The 19,761-nt window shown below is 41.5% G+C and overlaps 2 protein-coding genes across 2 annotated transcripts; both read left to right on the forward strand.

The window, feature by feature from the left end:
- Positions 1–1,799: 1,799 nt before the first annotated feature.
- LOC102690619 (calcium-activated chloride channel regulator 4A-like) lies at positions 1,800–13,901 on the forward strand. The gene is made up of 14 exons (XM_006634814.3): positions 1,800–1,982; positions 3,261–3,401; positions 3,896–4,040; positions 4,430–4,538; positions 4,623–4,794; positions 5,307–5,525; positions 6,525–6,752; positions 7,383–7,554; positions 9,588–9,694; positions 9,790–10,011; positions 10,239–10,509; positions 10,722–10,889; positions 11,782–12,015; positions 12,677–13,901. The coding sequence occupies exons 1-14, from the start codon at positions 1,833–1,835 to the stop codon at positions 13,102–13,104; spliced, it is 2,766 nt and encodes a 921-aa protein (XP_006634877.3). The 5' UTR covers positions 1,800–1,832; the 3' UTR covers positions 13,105–13,901.
- Positions 13,902–14,589: 688 nt separating this feature from the next.
- LOC102690418 (calcium-activated chloride channel regulator 4-like) lies at positions 14,590–18,826 on the forward strand. Its single transcript, XM_069193861.1, has 2 exons — positions 14,590–14,817; positions 17,508–18,826. Exons 1-2 carry the CDS (start codon positions 14,598–14,600, stop codon positions 18,008–18,010), a joined length of 723 nt encoding a protein of 240 aa, XP_069049962.1. The 5' UTR covers positions 14,590–14,597; the 3' UTR covers positions 18,011–18,826.
- Positions 18,827–19,761: the final 935 nt, after the last annotated feature.

Genomic DNA, 19,761 nt, shown 5'->3' on the forward strand with positions numbered 1-19,761 from the left:
TTAAGTTGATGTGGTGTTTATGAGTAATTCAAAGGTGCCATAAGTACAAAAATGTCTTAGTGACTTATTAAATTCAATTATAACCTCTGGGATAAGAAGTCTACTGGCTTGTGTTCACAAGATTGTTGTTGAGCACATAGTGCGTAAAACAGTGCGTAAAACAGCCATTCAGCCAATTGTGGAAGAAAGGCTGTTCAAGGATCTCCATGATTAATGAATCACAGGTTTGAAGAGAATCTGATAAACACTTCTTATAAAGCACTCAGGGGAAAGCACCTGGTGATACTGTATCTTTCCTGCAATTCAGTTCCCCATTATGATGTCAGACACCACAAAAGTGTCATCTGTCATGAGAACCTCAGAGAAATCTGTGTATTGAGTGTTACAGTAAATTATATAAAGTTTAAAGTAATGTTTTTGTTAGTTCTCTTCATGGTCTATGAGCCAGAGAAGTTGTGCACAGTCTTGGTTATACCGATGATGTTTTCCTGACGCTGAGCTGCTTCTGAAAGAACTTGAACTTGAACTTTATTGCCATATGTAACCGGTACTGGTACAATGGAATTCTTACTTACAGAAAGTCTCTCGATTGTAAAAACAAGTGTAAAAAACAAACAAAGTGCAAACAGTGCATCAAGACAATGTACAAACAAACAGTAGACAATGTGCAAGTAAACATGTAGACAGTTTGAATGTAAACAATACAGACGTGTAAAAATTGACTGGAGATGTGCAATAGATAAGAAATCATAAAGAGGTCAGCAATCTCAAACAAGAAACTCACCTGAATCTGAAACCTTTACTTCAAAGCTTTCTATTTCCATTTAAGGGCAGCACGATGGTGCATTGCTCAACGCCGGTTTCCTCCCACGGTTCAAAGACATACTGGTAGGTTCACTGGCCCTGGTGTGTGTGTCTGTGTGTGTCTGTGTGTGTCTGTGTGCCCTGAGATGGGCAAGTCTTCTGTCCACGCTGGACTCCACCCTGCACCAGTGGCTTGCCTGGCTCTCCTGCGACTTTGTATTACATAAATATTCTCTCAGGTCTATGACCACTAAGTATCAACAGATCTCTATTTGCTACTCTATAGCTCTGTTCTTCACTATTGTAAAAAAATTGGAAATGGACAGTTTGTAGGGTAGGCTCTAGCATTGTTCCTTGCCATTAGAGCCACAGGAATTATGTTCTTGTGCTTTAAGTTAAGTATAAGGTACTTGTATGGCTCAAGGAAATTCGAAAATAAAGGTACTTTCAAATACATCTCAACAATGTGATTACAAAAATTAAATTGTTTGATTCTCATCTATCTCATGATGTTCTCATACAACGTATAACAATATAAGAATATAACAGATGGCATTCACTGACCTAAAGAAAAAAAACAGAAATCCCTTCATATCCATGTTAAAGCTAAACAGTGAGAATCCAGGGAATAAAACTTGTGTCAACTGTGTAATACCTTCCTGATTGGTCAGGGTAGATAGTATCATGACTATCTCATTATGTTCTTCTACAAAGTATAACAATATAAGAATATAACAGATGGCATACACTGACCTAAAGAAAAAAAACAGACATCCCTTCATATTCATGTTAAAGCCAAACAGTGAGAATCCAGGGAATAAAACTTGTGTCAACTGTGTAATAACTTCCTGATTGGTCCACTTTAGCTGAGACAAGGCAAAAACATTATTCAGATTAACTTTTAACATTTATGGGTTATGTGATAACGTCACATTTATGTGATCATGTGATTTTATGATGTCCGATTAAGCAGGTTACAAATAAGACCTTGTTCTCCATCTGCTGCAACTGGCTGGGAGGGCTGAGCCATGGATCGAGGAGCAGTGCTGTTTCTACTGCTCTCTTCTCTCTCTGGAGGAGCCTGCATGATTGAGCTGGATGGGAATGGATTCACTAACATACTGGTTGCCATCAACCCAGCTGTGCCTGAAAACCCCCAGCTCATCCAGAACATCAAGGTAACGTCACCGGTTTCCACGCTGCTCCTTCCCTTAGTCAACTAAACAAAGGAATAGCTTTACTGTATATCAGATGACACCAACAGAAAACCGAAAAGAAAACCACACACAAAATGGAAAATTTTAATTTAAGTTCTTATTAGTTTTAACTTTAATGAAGATATGCGGATATTATTTTTAGGACAAGATCAAGCTGTTTTTTTAATAATGTCTGTGATGTTGAGCTAGCGCTCCTTTTAGAAAACAGTGTGAACATTTCAGACTGAAAGCAGAACACTCGCAAAGAAGAACTTCTTACAGTTTCATTCATATAATATTTATGTAACATAAGACCTTTCGACCACGGACCAACAAGATGCCAAGCCAGGTCCTTGAAGGCTGGTTTCTTGTACCAGAAAGATCTTGTCCCAGGTCAGTAGAAATTAATTTCAAGGACTGGGATTGGAAGGGAAACCAGCTAAGGAGTCTCAGTGTTGAATATGCCAAACTGAATACAGATGAAGAATGTGACATAAATGTGTCAGAATTCATTTGAATACAAAGGACAGGACAAAATGTAATACTGTGTACATATTCCATACAGTTTGTTAAAACCAACTATGATTATCGACTCCTCTGAAATTCTTGAGATAATCAAGCAAAATGTTTGCTATCAACAGGACAGGACAAAATGTAATACTGTGTACATATTCCATACAGTTTGTTAAAACCAACTATGATTATCGACTCCTCTGAAATTCTTGAGATAATCAAGCAAAATGTTTGCTATCAACTTGTATATTTTCTACTCCTCAACAACAAATGTATCTGAAAAAAGTAAAGCAAATTTAACCCCTAGTAAAAATATTTGAATCTTATTTAGAATTTAATCCATATTCCAAACAGAATTTTGTAATTCAGTCCAACTCCCAATTTTTTGACAGTAATAAGTTTGTATTTCCTCTTATCCTCCAAAGAATTCAATTTACAAATTAGTGTTGTTTTCTTTCACACCATTCAAAAAAGCCTTTAATCTCTTAATTTATAGAAGATTTAAAGGACAATTTATGATTACTGAATATTTTGATTCTAATACTGTACACGAAATGTATTAATTGGTGTCACACTTCATTCCTTCATCACTATTACTGTTGTATACTATGACAGAAACACATTGAAGAGAATAAAGATTGTGTGTCAATTAAATTGCATTTTACCTGTCGAGCAAAAGTAGAATTTCACAGTGTGGGATCTCAATGAGTCACAAAGTTTTTGTCCTTTCCTGCTTGTTGTTAACAGGATATGATCAATAGCTCCTCAGCATACCTCGTCACTGCTACTCAGAAAATGTTCTACTTCAAGGATGTGAAAATACTCGTCCCCCCTAACTGGGCACCACAGCCGAGCTATACAAGAGGAAAAACAGAATCATATGAAAATGTAAACTCCAAATCTTCTGTAGCTGTTAGACATGTCAAATTAAGGTTATTAACCTGTGTACCATCACTCTCTTAACTTTAATATGCAGTCCTCGCATTACAATTATTTCAGCTTGCAGTGCTGTAAAGAAACTGTCACACTTATGGAGGTACTGTAAATATTTTGGGGGGAAATTCACTTTGTACACCAAACAGCAGCACAGCTTTTCTTTATCAGTCTTAAAGATTGTTCTGTTGCACAACTGAGTAATAATTCACTCTGTCCCCTTCTGATGTAGATTTAAATAATAAGGACAGTTTCAAATTTGAACAATCTGATAAAAAGCATGTCTACTTTTATTAATTGCTCTGTTAGAAAAGAAAATATCTGAATGTTTTCTGTAAGAATTTAGATAATAATATAAGGATTGATTTTTTTAAACTTGTACAATACGAAGCTTTCCCCGATCATCAGTTCATCAGTTCATTTTTTATGTTGATTATTACATTTTGAAGGCAAACGTAGTTATTAAAGACATGTCGTATGGAGACGATCCTTACACACTGCAGTACGATGAGTGTGGAAAACCAGGAAAATACATCCATCTGACACCCAGCTTCTTGCTGAACGACTCTCTCTTGAATGCTTACGGACCCCGAGGTGAGGAGTGAGCTACAGGACTTCTGCTGAAAACCCTGGTATTTTGTGTGCACTCTGAGGGTTTGTTAAAAATCTGCTTGACCGTATTGTGCCAAGTCCATGGGTGCATGAGACTTCAAGACAAGATGCTTGTACCACTTCTTTCCTGCTGTGGAGCAAATGAGACATTCCTTAACGTGTAACAGGCCAGAAGTACCAGCTGAAAATTATGCCTTCTTCAGATTTCTTGTGTGTTCATGCATTATTGCATAGTCATAGTCATAGTCATAGTCAAAGTCTTTTAAATCTGGAAATCATGAGGAATCAGCAAAATGCTTTTCAACACATATAATTTATATATCATATCATCAATACATATCTTTATTCCTGCTCTATGTCCACCATTCTAGGCAGAGTGTTTGTGCACGAGTGGGCACACCTGCGCTGGGGTGTCTATGATGAATACAACGAGGACACACCCTTTTACATCTCCAGCAGCCAGCAGGTGGAAGCAACCAGGTACTCCGACGCGGAGACACAAAATCACCTTTGTAGACAATTATTCCTGAAGTCTAAATGATTTCTTCTCTTCTAATTTTCCAGGTGTTCCAAAGATCTCACAGGCAGCTTAGGTGTCCCATTCAGTTCTGACAGTTCTCTACAGAGGTGTTCCAAAGACCAGATTACTGGACTGCCCAGTGCCAACTGCCAGTTTTTCCCAGACAAGACCCAAAAAACGTCCGTGTCCATAATGTATCTCCAGAGCCTGCCTGCGGTATGACTTCTATTCTAAATGTTAAGATTGTCATTTATATCATATAACAAGCCGGAAAAAACATAACTTTCAAATATACCTGTGTGATTATTTGTTTATTATTAATGATTGAAATATAATTTACATTTGTAGGATATCATGGCAGCAATGTCTGGAAACAGGTTGCTGACCTTGAGTTTTGAGTCAGATCTGTTAATATTCTTCTTCCAAAACTGTTTTGTGTTGCATGGCAGAATGTGCTCCATGTTTTTTGACAAAAATAAATTCCAGATACTGATGACCTGCTGCTCAAACAGTGGTTCTTATACAAATTCATCTTAAGCTTGAATGTAGTTAAGTCAGGAAAATACAGAGGTACTGTATCTGCCTGAGGTCAGAAGGTTCTAAAGATGGTAATATTTACAAAAAAGTGATGTAAGGCAAAAGAAGACAAGCACAAGAACATAAGAACAAAAAATAGGAAAGTTCCTTAATGATTCCCACAAAGTAGAACACTTCTTTCCATTTCCTAGATCACAGAATTCTGTAATGACAAGAGCCATAACCAGGAGGCTCCGAACATGCAGAACAGGATGTGCAACTACAGGAGTGTGTGGAGTGTGATCGGCTCTGCGCCGGACTTCGACCGGACCGCGCCCATGACAGCGGATCCGCCGCCACCCCAGTTCACTCTGCTGCAGAAGGGCAGGAGAGTCGTCTGCCTCGTGCTGGATGTGTCTGGCAGCATGGGTGTAAGTCTGCAGGGTGTTTTTGTGACACCTCTGACTCTGCACTTACAGTACTTGTTTGACAGGTAGAGTGTATGTGGTCAAAAGTAAGTGTTGATAAATGAAGTAGTGTCTTTCACAAGACATGCCCGCGCTTCACTGTCTCCAGATGCTGTGTGATTAGGTGGATTAAGCTTTTCTAGGCAGCGCTGCACACTGTATCCTTGGCAGGCACAGGCTTGCTGGACACGTTTGGCCTAGTGGTGTTTGTGACATTAGTGACGCTAGTGAGAAATGCCTCTCCAGTCAGCTCCAGCTCTCCTGTGAGTCCTGTGGATCTCATGCACAGTCAAACGGTAAGTGGCTGAGACAGTGAAAGCAGCCGAACAGTGAAGCTGTTTGACATCGGGAGAATCTCAAAGTTAGACATAAAATAGATTAGTTTATTGAATATTTATTTATGTTACTGTTCAATGGTGATCTATCCAGCTGAAGTATATATCAATGCCCTGAGAACACTGAAGAATATACAAGGATATAGGCCACAATTAATTAATAAATTTCCCTCGCTTGTCAATCACTCTTTTTATTCTGCTATAGCGCCCTTCACAACAGTTCGCCACAGAGTGTTTTACTGATCTGTATTGCAGTTAACAATATAGCAGCAAGTGAGCACTTGGCACAGAGGTGAGGAAAACCCAGTCCAGTGGTTCCCCCTGTCTAGGCAATGAGCTTAATTAATGGTTCATTAATTATAACAAATGAACAGTTTGTGCAAAGCCCAGGGTTGGTGTCCTGCCCTCCTGGGTCTGTCATCAGGGTTACCCGAATGAAGCAACCCAGGTTTCCTGATTTTGTTTTCGGTAATTTACTGTTTCATTACTTTATACATGTCTTTTATGTTCTTGAAATAAAATGTGTTATTTTTCATCAATTCTTTGCTTAGAGAATGTCAGTTATGCTGTAACGACACTTGTGGTTGTTGAATTGTCATCCATTTAATGCTCTCATTGTGTTTCAAAGGGTTATGACAGACTGACCCGACTGCGCCAGGCAGCAACTCTCTTCCTGCGGGAGATTATTGAAGACCAGTCCATGGTTGGGATAGTTACCTTCACTTCTAGTGGGACAATAGTCAAATCGTTAACTCTGGTTCATGACAAGACTTCAAGGGAGGAGCTGGTTACAGCCTTGCCCAGCACTGCTGGTGGAGGGACGGATATCTGTAGAGGGCTTGACTCCGGCTTTCAGGTAAGCAGAATTTGTAACAGCAATTACTCAAAATTAATAACAGCATTGCATTATACCATACTGTATATAGAAGATCCACATCATCTGGTCTGATAGTGGTAAATAATAAAATGTGGATAATAGCAATGCTCACGTCCTTGGGGAGAGGTAGTACGTGTGTCAAGTCAGTCTGCCTTTCTGAGCAGTCTGACTCTCAGCATTATAACCTTCAGGAAAGAAAAGGAGATATAAAAAGCTTATTTTAAAAGCTGGGCTCCTGTGTGCTATGTTTTTTGCCCACTCATCTAAAGAAAAGCCCAAGATTGTCACACATTTAGGACTACAATTACAGCATTTTCAACAATGCCAAGAACACTGCTGCAAAATAGATATCCCTATTTGTTTTTCTTTCTACTTTTAATAATATTAAGAGCTAAATAAAACCTGAAAAAACTAAAACTTTAAAAAGTTCCTGATAATCGGTTAATAAATGAATAGAACTGTTTCGAGTCCAATTCAAAAGTGTGTTTTCCTGGATCTGTCTTTTTTCAATTCTGCAAGCGTTCTCATCGGTTAGGAGCACTCTCGATGCAACCAGGAGTTATTTATGTTATTTATATTATACATCTGTCCTCTGCACTGTTTACTCAGGTACTCAAAGAAGATGACAGCAGTACATTTGGTGATGAGATTGTGTTATTGTCTGACGGAGAATCGCCAGTGGATTGTCTTGATCAAGTCGGCAACAGTGGAGCTATAGTTCATGGAATTGCCCTGGGACCAAGTGCTGATAAAAGAGTTGAAATAATGGTAAACATGACAGGTAAAGTCCAGCAAAAATGAAGCAACTATACAAGAAGCACGACAGTAGCAAAGGAGCTATGGGACTCTAACTCTCTGTCAAACAATTCATGAAGCAGTTTCATCATTCTGGTCCTGGGAGACCCTGTGTTTTCTGGGTTTCCTGCCAGCTGAACTCTTCTTTAAGTGTGCTTACTGCCCCTTTAATTGACTTGATTTTAAAATACATTTAGTTGTCACATAGTTGGAAATGAGCATGAACCCCATGCCACGGGCTGGATTTCAGAGCTCCTCTCCTGTATCTTTATTACTTAAGTGACCTGGAGGAGTGGTGATTGTCCCATGTTTCTGTACATCATAAATCATTAGTACTCTTTTAAAAACCTAGGTGAGAGGAACAAGTCTTAACTAAGTTAAAACAAATACTGTAACTGTTTAAGGTGGGTGTAGGGACACACAGACCTGAAGCCAAAATATTTTTTCTTCTTTTTCCTTTTCAGTGTTGAATTAACTTCTTTTATATATACAGTATATATTGTAACGCAACGGGGGCTCAGGCGGGCGCCCTTGCCGCATTAGGTCGGCCCCTGCACCGTCCGGGGCTCGAACCCGGGACTTTCGCGTCTCTCTGCAGCGACCTAGCCCCGTGAGCAAAAGAGAGATCTCTCTTTGGCTCACGGGGCTAGGTCGCTGCAGAGAGACGCGGAAGTCCCGGGTTCGAGCCTCCAGTCGGGATGGGGCCGACCAGATGCGGCAAGGGCGCCCGCCTGAGCCCCCGTTGCGTTACATTGGTGTCAGAAGCGGGGCGGGATAGCCCTTCGCCGGGGACAGCGATTTAAGCGGGGGAGAGTGTAACGCTTACGGCCGACAAGCAGTGTGTAAGAGCCGGCGTACCAGAGCGGGTGACGTCACCGCCCTTCCCTGTGATAGCAGGACCACAGCTACTGGGCTGTAGAGAGATCTCTCTTTGGCTCACGGGGCTAGGTCGCTGCAGAGAGACGCGGAAGTCTCGGGTTCGAGCCCCGGACGGTGCAGGGGCCGACCTAATGCGGCAAGGGCGCCCGCCTGAGCCCCCGTGGCGTTACAATATATATGTTAAATATGTTACATTTATTTAAATTAAAACAGATTATTTCTTAAAGTCCCAAGGACAGAAAAGAATTAAAAAAAGAAATTGGTTGAATTAAATGTTCAGTCTCAGTAAGAATGAATACCTGATCTGGAACAGACACCAGAAGACATTACAGAAGGACTACAGAAGGTCCTACAAGGACAGGGTGACATAAAACACACAGGGAAGGCTCTTTCTAAACTACTTCGTAATAAAAGCCATACTAAGGCTTTGGAGTAGAGCTGTTAAGTCATTTCTAGGTGGATGACAACCATTGCTTCTCTCCAAACTGCAAAATAAAATGTGATTTCATTGTGCTTTTTGTCCCAAATCAATACTGGGATATTCTAGAGAGACACCACCTCTACATGCAGCTTTTCTGTTTTTGTGGCCACAATTGCTTCAGTTAGGATATTCCAGAGAGAGACACATTCCTCCATGTTTGAAAACAGGAGGTAACTGGTATCTTATTATTCCACCTGGATTCAAAGAAACACACAACCGACACAAGAGATCAATTTCTGTAGCAAATCAGTCCAACATCACCTTGCTTTTCAACTTTCAACTAAACCCTCCTGAAGGCTGCTTCTGAACTGAAGAGTTTCTGTACATCTGGATTCTCCAGAAGATGGCATGAGACACACATCTGGAACACACACTATCTGCATCTCAGCTCAGTGTGAGACACGCTTAACACCTCCTGTAGATATGGCATCTTTGATCCCTGGCTTAATTATCCTAATTAACCTTGTTTCTTAACTTTTTACCTATCACCCTGTTAATGAGGTCCAACAGTCCCTTCTGGTGTCATGTTAAAGCCTAATGAGATAAGGACTTAAGACCAGAAATGTCTGAAAATATTCAGCATGTGATTAATTCTGCACAGAATACATTAAAATATATGCAAAATCAAGACCTCCAACCAAGGTTTTTAATCATTTTAGGTGGAAAATACATTTTAGCCACAGATAAGGTGGATTCTAATGGGCTTGTTGATGCATTTGCTGCTCTGACAACTTCAGATGGGAATCTCACTCTGCAGTCCATCCAGGTAAGGCTGCTATTGATAAATTGAAACTTAATTGGTGTTTTTGTAAAATGTGAATATTAAAACGAACATTAACAATCCGCTCTTTCCCCACATAGCTTGAGAGTACTGGAATGAACACTGATGGAAATTCATTTTTTAATGGAACAGTTTCTGTGGATAAAACTGTTGGAAATGACACAAGCTTTTTAGTTATCTGGGGAACAAGTGTGCCTGATATCATTGTTACAAGTCCCACTGGTTTCAATTATACCAACACAGACTTTTCTCAAAACAGAGATTTAAAAACAGCTACATTAAAGATACCAGGAACTGCAGAGGTACTATTTTGTTCTTATTAAGAGAATCGTTATCTTTATAATTTTTTCTAATTTTTTCATTCTCATTTCTCATATTTCTTTACTTTGTTTCACTGTGTTTTTTTCTACACAATCATTCTGAATACTCTTACGCATACCTGAAATTCTACTGTCCACATCCGTATTGAAAGAGGTTTTTAGCTGACCCGGAGCATGAACCTGTTATATTACTTTCCCTGCTGCCTCAGGTGGGAGACTGGACTTACAGGCTTCACAACACACAGTCCAGCCGGCAGGCTCTGGCCGTGACCGTGACGAGCCGCGCGGCTAGCGCCAGCGTCGATCCCGTGACCGTTAAAGCCCACATGAACCAGGAGGTCAGCAATGGAAGCCGACCCATGCTGGTGTTTGCAGAAGTGAGGCAGGGGGATCTTCCTGTGATACTAGCTGATGTCGTCGCCACCATTGAGTCAAACGATGGGCCCAAAGAGGAGCTGCAACTTCTGGACAATGGAGCAGGTATTGAAGATCTGAACAAGAAGGGAGGAGAACTCATTACTAATCTGACATCTAATTCATCCTAGACAGGTGTCTTAGGGAACATCTTGTATAGCAGGGAGAGTTTGGGCTGTTATCAACGTGTCTCTTCATTGTGGAAATGGAAAGCAAGGACTGAGCTGACCCTTAATGACCCCAGTTCCCCTACACGTAAGTGATGTTTTGTCTTTCAGGTGCTGATGTTTTCAGACATGATGGCATCTATACCAAATATTTCACCAATGTAAGAAAGAGTGGGACTTTCAACTTGAAAGTCAGAGTCCAGGGTCGAGGGGACACAGCCAGGCTTTCTGTAAGAAGACATGGGCGCGCTCTGTACATACCAGGATACATGGAAGATGGTAAATATTTGTATCCCGTGAAACCAGCAGCAAATTTGTTCTTTTAAATATGGATTCTCTTGAGTAAAAATCAAAGAGGTGAAGAGTTTACTACACACCAGACACAGGGAATGGCTGTTGATTTCAGCTGTGTTGGTCGTAGGTATTTTATGCCCCAAAACTCTGGAATTCTATCCCTAAGGATATCTCCCCTGATCACTTTCAACTCATGACTCAAAATCTTCCGCTTTAGGGGGACTTTCTTTTAATTGCTTTGCGTTCCTGCTGTATTCCAAACCCTTATTGTAATTATGCAATCCTGCTGTCTCCTTGTGAGTTTTTTTCCATATTGTAAAGCGCTTTGAGAAGCCACTTTTAAAGGTGCTATATAAGATAAAGTTTATTATTATGTATTATAGGTACGGATTACAGATTAGCATAGGCATCACACTGCATGGGAATGTTTTAAAGCCAGTACAGCATTTTTAAGAGTAAACTTTCATTAACCACAGTGTAAGATTTAACTGGGGGAGGGAACAGTGGGACAGTGGTTAACATTGCCGCCTCACAGCACTGGGGCCCTGGGTTCAATTCCCAGAGTGCTGTCTGTGTGGAGTCTGGATGTTCTCCCCACATTCACATGGGTTTGCTCCAGTTCCCTCCCGCAGCCCAGAGACACACAGGTGGGTTAACTGGCATCTGGGGAAACTGACCCTGGCGTGTGTGTGTGTGTGTGTGTGTGTGTGTGTGTGTGTGTGTGTGTGTGTGTGTGTGTGTGTGTGTGTGTGTGTGTGTGTGTGTCCGCTGCTCGCCAGGTTGGGCTCTGGCTCCCCTGAGGCTCTGTACTGGATAAACAGATACTGGAAAATGGATTGATAGATAAGAAAAATAAAAAAAACACCTCTGTCGTCAGGCCAGCTGCAGCTGAACCCCCAGAAGCCCCCCGGGAGTGAGGAGGACCTGCAGGCGCGGGTGGGCAGCTTCAGCAGGACGGCCTCGGGGGGGGCCTTCACTGTCGCCATGGATCCTGGAGCCCCCCCTCCAAGGTTCCCCCCCTGCACAATCACCGACCTCAGCGCCAGGATCGAGGCGCAGGGGGTGCTCCTGACATGGACTGCTCCTGGAGAGGACTACGACCAGGGAACGGGTATGGAAAACTCGGACTCCGACTTTTGTCCATGGGACCGACTGACTAAAACGAAACGATTTAGAATGAAGTGTCATGCCCTCTACATCTAGAGGGCGGTCTTTCTCTGTCCTGTTCTTAGTTCCCTGTGCTTTGCTTGTCCTTCCGGTGTGTCTTTGTGTGGGACTTGTATTTCTGTCTCAGCACCAAGTCGTCTGCTCCGCGGCCTGACGGCATAAGTTTCTACCCGACTGACCTCCTGAGCCCTGGCTAACCCCCGTTTTTCCCCTTGTACCACTATACATAATGTCTTTATTGCTCTCCTGGCCATTCCACAGCATGCCCTTCTGATATCCGTGACATGAAGGGGCGTGATGTTTCCCTTCTGACTGAACCCCAGTGCTTCCTCACCCGCCCCTCCCCAATGACACCTGTCACTCCTTGGCCCTGAACATTGGCCACTTGAGACGTGAAAGCAGTGACCGACATTTAATCTGTTGCTTAAATATTTCCTGAGGGCGGTCTTTAGACTTTTAACACGACACATGGGAAGTCAACTGGCAGGTTATAAAGGAAACTGTGAACTCCACAGTATTGAATAAGGCATTAGAAGAAGGCAAATTAAGTTATTTCAAGAATGTACATGTGAAACTAAGCTGTCATTTTCTGATCTGTTTTTCAGCAAAATCCTATGAGATTCGGATGAGCCCAGATTTTGAGTTGCTCCGAAAGAATTTCAGCGACGCCCAACTTGTAAACGTCTCTCTCTCCTTGCCGAAAGAAGCTGGCTCCATGGAGGAGTATTCGTTCTCTCCCGAGTCCATTCCCCTGCAGAACGGAACCATCCTCTACTTTGCTGCACGGAGTGAAGACCACGAAAACCTCACCTCAGAGGTGTCTAATATTGCCCAGGCAGCTCTGATTGTGCCTGGGCCCGACCCCCCCACCGGGCCTGAGCCTGGCCCCCCCACCGGGCCTGAGCCTGGCCCCCCCAGCAGTGTGAACATAACTGTGCTTGTTCTGTCGGTCACAGGGGTGGTGGCAGCGGCCTGCATTGTTGCCACTACAGTGATGTGTGTGAAGAAACGCAAGCGAACAACCTCTGCCTGACCCCATCGGCGGCAGCAGCCATTCGAACAATGGAAATGATGGCTTTTTCACTATATAATAAACCAAGGAAGTGCTATTTTCACAACTGAAGTCATTATAGAAGTATGTTGCTTTACACTCGCAGTTCTAAACTGCACACAATTATGTTCAAGCTCAGAAAAGTAGCTTGAAACTATCCTATTGCTATAATTTCAGATCAAACTGATTCAGCAGTTTCTACTGGGCTATATAGTAATGGCAATACAAATATGGCCACACAAATAAAATATACAATGAATTATATTCAATTCAATTCAACTTTATTTGTCATTATACTTACACGGGTGCATAATATAGTGAAAAGTATTTCTTATTAGTCTCTCAGGTGCAGTATATAATAGAACAGAAGACAAGACAATAGACAGTAAAACAATAACAATAACAGTGTAATAAAAAACTGTGCAAATACACTAACAGAAAAAAAGTATACAACAGGACAAAAACAGTGCAAAAGTAATTCGGGGAACAGTGCAAAAATATTATGGTGATAAATATAATGAATATACAAATAATTATACATGAATTAATATACTGCGCAAGATTGCAAAATCTACATTTACACTACTTCCATCTGTGTCTCCAGGTGTAGAGGCAACAGATTCAGAAAATCTTTCATCCCCGCTGCAATCTCACTCACTCTGAAACAGCATAAATAACTGTCTTCTTTGTTTGTAAAGTTTGTCTGTCCTTGCTGTGTTGTTGAATTGGGCTGTACCGTAATAATGCTTGAACTGAACTGATAAAACCTTGTAAATATCTCAGGGTGTTGCTTTGATAATGGGTCCTTTACATCTCTCAATTTTAGGCATATTGATCAGAATACAGATACTCAAACAAGATAGATAGGAGAAAGAAAGGTAGGAGAGAGCATAGTCAGAAGTTAATAATCCAATTAGAAGATAAGAAAGCTATTAGCCCCTATGCTAGTAGTTAATTAATCCAAGTAGACGCCAGTGAACTAACACCATGGCTGGGTAGCTTCTTACTCCCATAAGCCTTTCCTTCAAGAAGTGTCTGCTGCTCTCAGTTTTAGTATCCACTTGTGTCCTCACTTGTGAATCGTGAAAAATCAAACGTTTTTATTATGTTCCATTAGCAAAAAGTAACAAAGATTAAAAATTATTTTGATTATTTTCAAAGAAGAATGTCTTTTGTCAATATAAAAAATCACCTTTAAAACTTGAATCTTTTCAGGAAATATCCAGTTTTTGCAGTCCTGCCCATTTGTTAACGAATGGGTCTAAATACAGCTCACAGACATTCCACTTTCCAGAACATTTTAGCTTTCCTGTCAAATTCATGCAAACATTACAATACAAACTACAAAAATTCTAATCAGCACAGAATGACCGTGGACACTGATGAGATTTACTTGTACTGAACTGAAGTCCTGAATCTCCTGCATGTGTGAAGTGAGTTAACAGGCAGCTCTCCTGGACACAGGAACTGTCCACATGAATCCACCGAAGCCCGCAGTCAGGCCGGACATCATGGTCACGGTAGAAGCTTTCAGCAGGACCAAGCCTGGGCAGACATTCAGCATCACGAAGCAGCCTCCGGAGAACAGCGATGTTCTCCCTCCATGCAGAATCAACGACTTGATGGCGGTTTTTGAAAACCAAAAAGTAAGACTGTCATGGACAGCACCAGGAGATGACCTCGACAAAGGCACAGGTAATTGTTTTTAGAAAATCCAGAATATCAGGTTTAACTTTTCTGTGGGGTTTTAAAATCCTTTTAATGAGTTAAAGAAAGTAGAAAAACACTTTCTTCAAAAACAGTTTCAGAAACGGGGCCTCTCCAGGTGTGTGGGGGAGTCGGGGAGGAGGAGGTCCGGGTCAGTGTGAGAAGCCAGAATCTTTAAATGAATGGAGAGATTTATAAAGACATTATTCATAGCTGGGCGACAGAGGGAACATAGTCCAACGGTCATTCTGGCTTTTAGAAGTGAGAGTACTGAGATGTCTGAGAAAGATCAGCGTAATCACGGTGAGGCGAGATGGGGAACATGGCCTCTGCTCACGGGATTGGTCAGCTAGTCGTCTTCCTCAGGCAAGGTAACGCTGCCACAGAGTGCAGAACAGATGTGGTCAGAGGTGCCATACATGTGTGTGCAGCTGGACATGTGTGTGAAGCTGGACGTGCAGCTGGACATGTGTGGGCAGGCGCCTAGCGCGGGTGTGTAGGTAACAAAGTCACTGTGGACGACAAGGCTGTAGAGCAGGTGGTTGGTGGTTTAAGATGATCGGTGCATCTGGAACAAAGGTAACAGCTGGAGTCTAAAATGGACGAGCGTTCTCAGATGACCTTGAAAAGAGAAAGGGTGTTCGGATAGACGGGAAGCAGCAGTGGAATCCCTGTAGGGTTCAAAGCTGTTTTTGGCCTGAGAGAAGTGAATACAGTGTGAGAAGTATCGCCAACCAATGAAAGAGTTTCGCTTTGGATGCCTATCCTGATTGCTGCACATACAGTGTTGAAATTATTAGAAGGGCTTCCCATTTCTTTTAAATGATTATGGTTGATGTTGATTGCAACACTAGTTCTCAAAAGCCAGTGAGCATTTGAAACAAGGCTTAATTGAGCTTGCTGAGTCATTTAATAACATAAATGCCCCACAGATTATTCCCACTATAATAGTACACAATTAAGAGATTAAGAAATGAACTGAATAAATAATTACCAGTATCACTTTATGATTAAGACACCCTGGTGACTGTCACGTAGGGCAGAGAAAATAATATGCAAGCGTAGGCAGAATAACTGGGCTGGGAATGGGTGTGGCAGTCTCTGTGCTTTGTTGTTTTTGAGTTCAGAAATAAATCAGAAAGAAAACTGAACTCAGATGGTCTGGCACCATAAACAAGTATTTCATCTGCCATCTAAAAGATTATTTGCCTCACTCACTCAGCATTTGACCTTCTCTTCCAGTGACGGGCTTCTTAACAATAAAAATGCAAGTAACATTTCTGAAAATGAAGGTCCTGCATTTGAGCAAGATGCAACACAAGTCATCACTAAGGAAAGGAGCCTCTTGCTTGACGCAATACTAAGCAATGTCCTGCTCTTTTCAAATCTAAAAACAAATCTGAATGGCTTGAGCCATCCTTGAATGGTGCCATTGCTGCCATGCATGGTCAAGCATGCAGTTGTGTCCATCTCTCCATTCTCACATGGAGGTTGAGCTGTTCCGGCCATCAGCAGCCCACGCAGTTGAGGGCGATGGCTCTTCATGTGCGTCCTGTGTGCGATTCCAGAGATGGCTGATGAAATCACCCTGGATCAGGCAGAGCCTGCTGCAGTTTGGGCAGCTTGTTCCCTCCTTGTTCCTGAGTAGGCCAGGCCGTCCTGGGGAGTTGATTTGATCAGGACAAGCAGCTTCCCATGTTGCCACCTTGTCTTGCTGAATGGTTTCAGAGTGAAAGATCCTTGTATCTGTATCGCCATCAGGCTGGAGTCAACATTGCACTTCCTCGAGTCCTTTCTGCCCTTCTCCTGATCTTGTGCCTCCACCGCGGCAGGAGTAGTATATAGTTTTCACTGGGTGTGTTAGTATATTATAGGTTTAGGGCTTGTGTGCATATCCTCATATGGGAGTAATTAGTGCTATTCTATAGTACAAATAAGGTGTTAGTTGTGGCTGGAAAGTGATCAGGGTGTTAGTGGAGATTTAAGTTGATCTAAGAACCTCTATTATCTTAAAAAGTTTTGTTTTCTAGCTTTGTGTTAAACACTGTACAAATAAAACAAGAAGAACCCATGGAATGCTCTGCGAGTCTTGTGTCCACCACTGGTGAAAGTACATCGGTCACATTCACCCAAAGTGCTCTGGCACAGGATGTTGGCATTAGGGAGTCTGGAACAGCTCAGCCATGTTGTGCAAACTGGTACCCTGGCATGTTTCAAGAAACTGCTGGATAAAGTCCTCCGATCAATAAGCAATCAAATGAGCTAGATGTATCAAATCTTCTTGTTTGCAAAATGGAGGACTAGGATTCAACATCACTGCTTTAGTTTATACAATTCAACATAGACTCCACACTCCTTGCAAAATTCTTGTACCTCAAGTCCATACTGACAGATAAAACTGGAAGTGTCATTTTTTTTATAACTTCACTCCCACTTATGCATGTCTTAGTTTAGCGTTACCTATGACATGGTTAAATTGAGTGCAGACATACTTCGTTTACAAATAATGACAGGCTTCCTCCTTCTGTGCTGTTTGTAATGCAATGGAATGTGCTTGATAAGATTCCCGTCCATCAGAAGGAAGTGGCATTGCAGTGATTTACATCTCTTTTCAACAGACACGGTTTCTCTGCATGAAGATTGTAGCTGATATTATAAATGTGGTTTTTATCTTGCAGCTGCAGAATATAAAATAAAGATGGGTGAAAATGTTTTTGACCTAAGAGACAGATTTGAGAGTGCCTTTCAGGTGAATCCAACCCATGTCACTCCCTCACCGGCGGGCACCAGAGAAGAGCTGGAACAGCCGATCGAAGGTATGGATCAAATGAACGGCACCATCGTTTATTTTGCCATCTGTGCTGTGGATGAAAATGGACTGATGTCTGAAATGTCCAACATAGCTCAGGTAGCAATAATAGAGCCGCTGGTCCCTGCTGGACCAGAGCTTAAGGTTCTCCTGTCTCAAGACAACGGCGAGGACAGCGATTCCGACAGCGACAGCAACGAGGGTGGACTGGGCAGTGTGTCGGTCGTGGGCATAGCGGTGACCACTACTATCCTCAGTGTGTGTCTGGTTTTAGGCCTGATCAGGCTGTTCATGCACAAGAGAGAGCAGGGCGACTACACACTGAGAGACGGGCCGGAGGTAGAGAGAGTACCAATGGCCAGTAATGTGTAAAGGAGCAGACTCCAAGCTCTCTGAGAGCACTTTTATGTTGGGTACTGAAAAAACACTGGTACTTTTGATAGCCAGTGAGGGAAAAGGGTATTGGTTTGTTTATTGGGCAGAGCTTTCCAAATCTACTATTGCTTAGGATAAATGTTAAAGGAATACAGAATAAACAATGGAAGCAGGGAAAGTCATTGTCAATGTATTATTCTGCTTATGGAGAAGTTTTCAGTATAGGATCTGTTCTATATTAACTTCTTGCTCGTGGCAATTCTTTATTTAAAAATCCTGAATTCATAAGACCATACTGGTGAAACTAATTAAATCAGATCTCTGCCTGTGGCTCCTATATATCTCATGCAGCGAATTATTTTTAAAGGGCCTGTTGCTATAAGAGTGGGTCATGTGTACAATAATTGTGTAGAAGAGCTGACACTACTGATTTTTTCTGTTAAAATGAATCTGTTCACACATACTGTTAAAATGTGCAGTGCATATCACTTACAATAAACAGACATACACTTCACACCATCATCTAGTGATGGGGAAAAATCTACACAGAAAACAGTAACTTCATCTAAAAAAAATATTATTTCACTACTTTTACAAAGATCACGGCAAACTGTTTTTTAATGGGAGAGAGGAGTTCAGGTGAAGCTTGCTTTGAACACCATGGGTTAATATCTTTTAAGGCAGCGGGACACACATAGTTCTATAACATGCACTTGGGTTTTGTTGGGAGTAATAATGCACTCATTGTATTGTAATGTATCTCAATAAAGAATTATTTGTTTTTTTAATATACATCTGTTAAATCTTTGAAAATGTGTTATTTATTTTTGAAGGAGTACTTGAAATAGTAGTTTTAGATGTATTTTAAAAGATTCAGATATACGATATAAAAACAAAAACCATGGAGTTTTCACAAGGAAAATCAGTTACATACTGTAAAATAACATTACCAGCTTTTAATCTGTCCCTCTATTATTTAGTTGATGAAAAATGTGCAAACGGCTCCATCTACTGACCTGACTTATTTATCCCACTCATTTGTTGAGCAAGGAGCTAGCAGCATCAGTCTGCAGGCTGCACAGGGAACAGCAGAGGCTAATTCCACCTTGTTTAAAAAGTACAAGCGAGTTCTTGTTTGCTTCAGTACAGCTGCTGAAGCAGCTGTTAAAACTCCTTAAACAGCCATGAGTAATTTAGCAGGTTTGCTGTCATACTTATTGTTGCTAGATGAATAATGTATTGAAGGAGAGTAAGAGTTGTATTTAAAACCCTGTAATAACCCATATAAACAGCGGAACAAGTAATAGGTTTATTCCATGCTGAAAAAAAGAAGAAAGAAAACAACGTTTCGGCCGTGGAGCCTTCTTCAGGTGTAAGCACCTCAATCTGAGATTCAGGTTTAAGTGATGCAAAGGACCTCCATCTTTTCCATGTGCACAAAGCTAGGGTCCCGATAGACATTGTGTGGTATTTCCTGATGCTGATGAGCTGGTGCACAGATCTGTAACATCTATAATCGGTCGCGACTACACAAAAGCCAAGGTAAAGCATTAGTCTACTGATATAACCTACTGAATGGTCACTCTTGAGCTTGCCAGCATGGACTCCAGCTAATCCACAACCCACGGCCAGAAAACTGGGCAGGAAACGGATGGGTGAATGGTATGTACTGACCATAAGAACAGGTAAAGGTTTTTTCCCTGCTGAAAAGAAGAGATTTTTTCAGCTCCGTGGCTGAAATGTTGTGT

This window comes from Lepisosteus oculatus, chromosome 9 (genome assembly GCF_040954835.1).
Source record: "Lepisosteus oculatus isolate fLepOcu1 chromosome 9, fLepOcu1.hap2, whole genome shotgun sequence".
NCBI classification, from domain to species: Eukaryota; Metazoa; Chordata; class Actinopteri; order Semionotiformes; family Lepisosteidae; genus Lepisosteus; species Lepisosteus oculatus.